At 36.2% G+C, this 7,892-nt stretch overlaps 1 protein-coding gene across 1 annotated transcript; it reads right to left on the bottom strand.

The window, feature by feature from the left end:
* Positions 1 to 844: 844 nt before the first annotated feature.
* Positions 845 to 3,032, bottom strand: LOC130505863 (aquaporin NIP3-1-like). Its single transcript, XM_057000468.1, has 4 exons — positions 2,824 to 3,032; positions 2,093 to 2,317; positions 1,479 to 1,759; positions 845 to 1,382 (listed from the first exon to the last, which is right to left on the bottom strand). Exons 1-4 carry the CDS (start codon positions 2,956 to 2,958, stop codon positions 1,049 to 1,051), a joined length of 975 nt encoding a protein of 324 aa, XP_056856448.1. The 5' UTR covers positions 2,959 to 3,032; the 3' UTR covers positions 845 to 1,048.
* Between the last annotated feature and the right edge of the window lie 4,860 nt (positions 3,033 to 7,892).

Here is a 7,892-nt window from a genome sequence, read left to right as displayed (position 1 = left end):
ACATAGACTAATTTATGGGCTTTTTTCATGGTATCCTAAGTTTTAATGTTATATATACTCAGTTTTTTTGGGTACTAATGTTAATGTTGTTCTAGTGATATTTCGGAATAAATATGTAACGTACCGACCGTTCACGCCCGCTTTCTCGGTCCGTGGGTTCCATCCCATCCAACGGTCGGTCTGTTAATTTTCCAAAACTCGAAATCATTGTTTATTGACCCTGCAGTCACCACTCGTGCTTTGGCCTCACTTACACGGTACCACGGATCACTTCCCGATAGGTCACCCATCCTTTCACTGCTCCCGCCCAAGCACGCTTAACTATGGAGTTCTAAACGGATGTGTGACGGAAAAGGTAAGTCAACTTTGATGACATAGGTAGCCAAATCAATTCTCTTAAGCTTTTTCACATATCACAACTCGGGATGTTACAATTCACCCTCTCTTAAAGAACGCAACATCCTCGTTGCAGCCCACGACAGGTCTCAAGACGCCTCTCAGGTCAGAACTGAGACGACTAATCAGCTATGATACCACTTGTAACGCCCCGACCGCCCACGGCTAATGGGACACCCACGCCCGCTCTCTCAGCCCGTGGGCCTCATCCCATCCGATGGTCGGTCCGTTAATTTTCCAAGGCTCGAAATCATTGTTTACTGACCCTGCAATCACCACCCGACCTTTTCCCGTGCTTTGACCTCATTCACGGTATCGCGAATCACTTCTCGAAAATTCACCAATCTTTTCACTACTCCAGTACAAGCACGCTTAATTCTAGAGTTCTAAACGGATGTGTGACGAAAAAGGTAAGTCAACTTTAGTGACATAGATAGCCAAATCAATTCTCTTAACCTTTTTCACATATCACAACTCGGGATGTTACAAAATATTTTACAAATTACAATCCTTATTTTTAACCTCTGTATTTATAGAAAATATTTAACATATTTTGAAATTCTTTTTGTCAACAAAGCTTTTTTGTGTGTGTGCAACTTGTCAACTAAGTTTTGAAAGTATAGAGCACGACAAATTCATGTTGTGAATAATCTTACGGCAACTTGCATGTGACATTTCTTTTGTCGTTGATATCAGTGGGCGATGAACATATGAATTCTTTCCGGTTAGCTTGGTTGACCACTTGAAGAACACAAATCTCGTCTTCAGATGCTTCTTGGCGATCTCTTGAAGAAACTTTATTGCAATTTGGACGTATTATCTCACCATATGATTTGTTTGTAGACCGTAACATATCATAAGTCCATGCACCTGCCAATGCTCCAATAACCGGTGAAACAATGTATAACCATAAATCCTTATAACATCCCCATATAAGTGCAGGCCCTAAGCTTCTTGCTGGATTCATTGATGCTCCGGAGATTGGCCTAATCAATTTACATAAACAGAGAACTTTACTGCACATTATTATGAACCAAACATAATAACTTTGTAAACAATATTATAATGCTTGGATTAATAACCCGCAGAACAGGATGTCGAGTACAACTGTCGCGCCAATAGCAATGCCTGCGAATGATCCATTGGCTCGTTTATCAGTAGCTACAGCCGATATAACGAACATTAAGTTGAAAGTAGTGATGAACTCCATAACAAATGACGCCATGTTGGAACTTGACGGGTATGTTCCCACATAAACATCGCCTTTGAGGCTACAAACGTTGTTCTCCAGCTGGAACACAAGTCGTAGAGCCTCAGAAGCTAAAGTTGAGCCGAGAACTTGTGCAGCTATATACCCCGGAACCTATATAAAGAGATCAATCAAGACTTCATTATACATAGAGTTTATGGCTTAGGTTAGTACTACAATATTTATGGAAATGAAAGAGAAAATTGAGGAGTGGAATATGACTATATGAGATCAGCTGATTTGATTATAAATTTGCGAGGAGACTTTTCCTTTGGATTTTAGTTATTGATATTGCAAGATCATCAAATGGGTGGATAAAATGTTATCACATAATGGATGATGTAATCCGCGTGTCATACAAAACTCTATACAATTTGGTGAATGGGTACAACTGTAACACTACAAGAAATAATAACTGAATTAGTTGATATTAGTATATGTGGTTACCTGTTTAAATGGGAACTTTCTCGAAGAGGCAAATGCAATGGAAACAGCAGGATTGAAATGTGCACCGGATACATGACCAATTGAGTAGATCATAACCATTACGGTTAGTCCCCATACCAAAGCTATACCAGGAAGTGTCACCACTTTACCGTACGTATCATTTACCACAATAGCCGCGCAACCGGCAAATATGAGAGAGAATGTCCCCACGAACTCCCCAATCAACTAGAACATACGATTACAATATGATTTCAGCTGAACCTATGTTATTAAATATTTTTAAGAAACTAATTCAAACTTTTAAATAATCAACATATTCCGATCAATTAAAGGAAAGAGATTCAGATAGATATTTTTTTAAGCTCCAACGTCATAATCAATACAACTGCCTTAAAAAATCTGTAAGAAAACTAATCTATTAAACTAAGTTTTCCTGGGTAAAAAACTAAGTTTTTTTTTAAAACTAAGTTATTCTTTGTTTGTCATAGAAACAAAACTATGCAAGACCGATCCAATATTAGATGCTAATTCGGTTTGGTTATTATACTTCATAAATTTGAAAAATTAAGGCCAAAAACTCAAACCAACGTCGAAATTGAACAGGCATATGCTAATATTGAATCAGACTAACTAATATCAATATGTATCCATAACGTTAGAAAAATATATTTCTCAAAAAAACGTTAGAAAAATATGAAATAAATATGTGAACTAGTAACTAATATCATTACCTTTTGAACGAAAGATACGGATAGAAGAGGACGGGAAAACCCCGATGATCCTAAATCACCTCCTGATCCACCTTCTTCGATGTCGAAGGAGGTGGCAGTTTGTGTTTGTGGGGAAGTATCAGAAATATCAGCCATTAATGAAAACTTTTTCTCCAAAAATGTTTATAGTTTGTTCATCTGAAAACTCAAATAGTCAACCCTAGTTTGTACTCGCTTATAAGCAAATAGAAAGTTGACTATATATTATATTAGCGCAGTTGATCAATTCTTTTTAGAATTCAGCTAAATTTTGATAGTTAATAACACTTGAAAGAAGAATGAATGGCCAGCATTAAATAATATCGTTATAGAGGGCGGACCTTGGTGGGGAAGAGGTATGGCAAGTGCACTGGCGTAGACAGGTTGAGGAGATGGGGTCAATTTTTTTTTGTCCGAATGTACTTTTATTCAATATTATCTATCAAAGACATAATTGATATGACAAATAGCATCAAGAAAAATTAGAACAAGCTCTTGAGAAACAATCTAAGCCTAATGAAATTACAATAACCCTCTTTGTAAGTCTTTTCGTTTGTTAAAAATAATTTAATTTTTTACAAAAAAAAATTTGATGGGTAAAAAATAGAAATAATGTAATAATAAACGATTTTCAGTGATGTAAATTCAGTTTATTTAAAATATGTAGATTGGTTCATGAATCATTGGTTTAGAGTTTGGTAACAGATGTTATAGTATTATTGGTATCTTTAAGGCTAGATTCTGAAATATTATCTTCATTTTTTCTTGTTTTCAAATTGACCTATATATGTTTAGTAACTATCAAATAACTTGATTTAAACACTTTCTAAGTTTATTTTAGTTTAAAAAAATATTTTTTGCATAGTTATTTGACTTTAAGGTCTCGAAGACTCACAGAAGATTTAAAAAGAAGTCTTCTCGCACATTCCGCCTAAATTTTAGTAAAATTTAGGTTTTCTGCCTAATTTTTTTATAAGAATTTAGGTTTTCCGCCTAAATCAAAGTCTTCCATAACTTTTCCACAAGAAGTTTTTTCATGGAAACCATTATAACCCTCTCATACAGTAGATCTTTAAAATAATTTAAAATTCTTATAAAAAGAATGTTGATGATGGAAAAATTGAAATCATGTAGTAATAAACATTTCTAAATGATGTAAATTTAGTTTTATTAGGATTGAACTATTTTTAACATAGATAAGTGAATGTAGATTAAGTCATGATAGTCTTTGGTTTAGGGTTTAGTAACATGTGTTGTAGTATTGTTTGTATTTTTAGGGTAAAATTTTGAAATCTTATCAATTTTTTTTTAATTTGACCTATTTGTGTTTAGTTACTATCTAATAACTTGATAGAATTTAGGGTTCATGTGATAACCCGTCCTTCGGGGTAAAATGGTCGAGATCGACAAAGTTGTAGTTTGGAGCCAAGCTTTTGGGAATCGAAGAATGATGAAGAATGTTGAGTTTTGATCATAGAAAACTTGACATGGTTCGGAGAAAATAGAAGATTGGTCGAGCATCTACGTGGAGGCCTAATTGCGGGCGATAAGGATCGATCGAGAAGTTTCGAAGAACGGGGTGGCCGAAGAATTGATCGTGGATGAACCAGGAGTCGGATAAGCTGCTCTACAATTTTTAGAAGTGTCTTAGATTGATCAGACATCCGTTTTGGAAGTACCACATTTTTGGAAGCACGACGGTGTAGAAGCTCGACGTTTCTGAAGCCGACGTTACTTAACCACGAAGTTTCCCGCGAAACTAAGAATGAGCGGAATATTATTTCAGAGACATCATAAGTCCAAAACAGGATGGGAATCAAGAAGGACGGGAAGCAAGCACGACGGGATCGAAGCACGACGGGAAACCCGAAGTTGGGCGAAAACCCTAATTTTGGTATTGCGGAATTTCTTGAGGAAGTCGGAGGCTCGGGGAATATTTTCTTCAAGTTCAGAAGCCTTATGAAGTTTATTAAAAATATTCAGAGCATTAGAACAGGAGAAGAAAAATTTTCGGGATTGATCGCGGGTAGAAAATTCACCGGGAGGGCCGAAACCGCACAAATCGACCGAGAAGCTCGAGATGTCTCATTTCAAGTGATCAGGACGTGATGTTTATCCTCTAAGAAGCTGAGTGTCTTCAGAAGGTCGAGGTGTCACCGTACATGGAAGTCTCACATGCAGCTTGACACACAGAAGCACGAGGTGCCGCGCAACCTACGATCGAAGCATGCTGATCGACATGTGGGCGCTGTGGTGTCAACTTGCATGCAGTCTGGACGTGGATCAGACATGTGGAGGGTGTGCTGTCACCTTACATGACCTCCTGGTCACTCAGCCAGCCATGTGGAGCAAAAGGTGCCGCTGCACATGCGTCCGGAGTCATGCGAAGAGACACACGGATTGCCACACGGCTTCAATCTGATTGTTTGCTGCATCCTATATATACCAACGATCCCTTGCCATTTCTACACATCCAGACCTGTCCAAAGAAAGTTAAAAACGTGAGAGAAAAGTAGAAAAAGAAAGCAAGAGTTTCCGATCTTTTTCTAGATTTTTAGATGGTTTTTGAGACCAGTTTCTCTACTGATTTCGAGTGAGTGCCTAGAGAAGGTTCTGTCCAAATCAATTCGTCCAAGTCTACCATATTCTCTGATGATCAAGTGGAGGTGTTTTCAAGGCTAGTTCAGTTCCATGGGTTCAGTTCAGTCGAAGATCTGAAGCTCGATACTCTGCCGAAAGTCCAAAGGAATCGTTCAGCAGCTAGGGAAGGTTCTGCTCGAGTTGAGTTATGTCCAGGCCAGTATCAGGGGAGGTTCTGTCCAAGTCAAGATCATTCCAGTCCAGTCCATTCAAGTCGTCTATTGGGTTTTGGCTAAGTCCTTTCCGATCAACCAACTACTTATTGACATAGAACACTGTGAGTTGGCTTGTTTGAATTCCATTTGGAATTTAGGGTAGATCGAGTCTGCATATAGATTAGATTAGATCACGCTATTGCATGGTAGAGTCCTTAGGGTTATTTTATTTATGAATTGGACTCAGTTTATCACGGGCTAAGCTGAGATGAATGGAATTAAGACTGAGTTAATAACCTGACTAAGACTAGGGCTAGGTTGCATCATGTTTTCTATTCTTGCTTGGTTATTTGGTTGAGTGCATGTTCCCGTTATCTTTAAAGATAGTTTCATAGCAGGAGGCTTAACTATCTGGATAACGGTTTGATTGAGTAGTTTGCTTGATAGATTTAATGCTTGCTTGTTTAGTTAATCTTGTTGATTGAGGTTAGTCAGCTCTTGGTAAGGGAGTGACTAACCGGTTGATTTGATTAATGTTGATATTGTTATTTAGTTTTTTATATGTTAGTACTCGGGGTCTTAAGCCATATAGGCTGGACTACTGGTACTAGGGATTTAGTGTTAAGTTGTGCCGATAGCTTGCCTGATCAGCAATGCTAGGATACGCGGCAAGGAAATTTACGTAAGCATGTCCCCACGCGGCTTGGCAGAGAGGTTGGATAAAGCATGCTCTGTACGGGGAAGTTGCTAGGAAGCATGTTTCGTCATGTGGTATTCTTGGTGGGTACTGCATGTTAGCTAGGCGTGAGTCGGGCGGTTGGTATGGGCCTAGCGAGTTGTAAGAAAATCCGTACAGAGCATGCTTTATCTGCATAAAATTTTACTGCATAAAATTTTATATGCATTTTTGTTTGTTTTATATGTTAGAATCTAAAAAGCTATAGATTTAACCTAATGTAACTGTTTTGTATATTTTGTAGCATCACAGTTTCATTTTTGAAGTTTTTCTCTGTTTTTGAAGTGATTTGAATGTTTTTGAATTTGCAGATTTTTCAGATTTGAGACAAACTTTGAAAGACTTCGCAGAAGACACTCGGAAGACTTCTCAGAAGACTCTAAGAAGACTTCTCGGAAGAGTTCTTGGGAAGTCTCTTGAGAAGTCTTCTAATTCATTTTATACTAGAAGACTTCCTATGAAGTTTTCAGGAAGTCTTCTGTCCAAAATGGTACAAATTTTAGAATATGTTATTTTGTGTTTTATATATTAGATTCTAAAAAGTTATAGATCCAACCTAATGTGAGTGTCTTATTTATTATAGAATAAAAATTGATATTATATATTATATATATATATATATATATATTAGATTCTAAAAAGTTATAGATCCAACCTAATGTGAGTGTCTTGTTTATTATTTAAGACAAAAATTTATATATTTGAAATGTTCTCTATTTGGAGCTATTCGAATGCGGTTTGAATATCTAGATTTTTCAGATCTGAGACAGACTTTGGATGACTGTGAGACAATTTTTTGGAAAACTCTCGGAAGACTCTCAGAGATTTCTTGGAAAAGTTTTCTAATGTATATTTATGCTAGAAGACTTCCCACAAAGTCTCAGAAAGTCTTCTGAAGTATTATATGTCCAAAATAGTGCAAATGGCTGATGTCAAAGTGGAATCCAAACTTATCGATATTGAGGAATAATATCTAGCTCAATGCGTGATAATTTTGTTTATGGTTGTTTTATGATTTGTATGTATACTATTGTAACTGTGAATTATTTTGTAAACTTGAAGAGATGTTAATCCAAAAGATTTTAGTAAATATGTTCATGTTTTGACAAAAGTATTTGATATTATTTAAGTTATTGATACAACATACCAGAAAATTGTTTTAGCTATTCTACCCACTCATAACAAAACACAACAAAAATAAAACTTAGTCAAATTTACTAAAAATTAAGAGAGAAAAACTTTCAAGAAAACTTTAGTCAAATTCACAAATATCTTATGATCTACAAGACACATTAACCACATGACTTGATATTATTAAAAATTTATTTAACATTTTTTGAAGTTAAAAAAAAACATAACTTGAACATTACCCAACACTCTTGAAAATCTAACAAAAAACAAAACTTGAAGTTAGAACACATTAGCAAACACATAAATCAACTTAATAAAAAAAAATATCATCAGAGAAGACATCAAAAGAAGGCAGGAAGACTTACAGAAGACTTCTCCGTTTAGCTAAA

The sequence above is a fragment of the Raphanus sativus genome, unplaced genomic scaffold (genome assembly GCF_000801105.2).
Source record: "Raphanus sativus cultivar WK10039 unplaced genomic scaffold, ASM80110v3 Scaffold2644, whole genome shotgun sequence".
NCBI lineage: Eukaryota > Viridiplantae > Streptophyta > Magnoliopsida > Brassicales > Brassicaceae > Raphanus > Raphanus sativus.
Note: the sequence above shows the minus strand (reverse complement) of the source record. Positions and strands in the feature narration are given on the sequence as shown.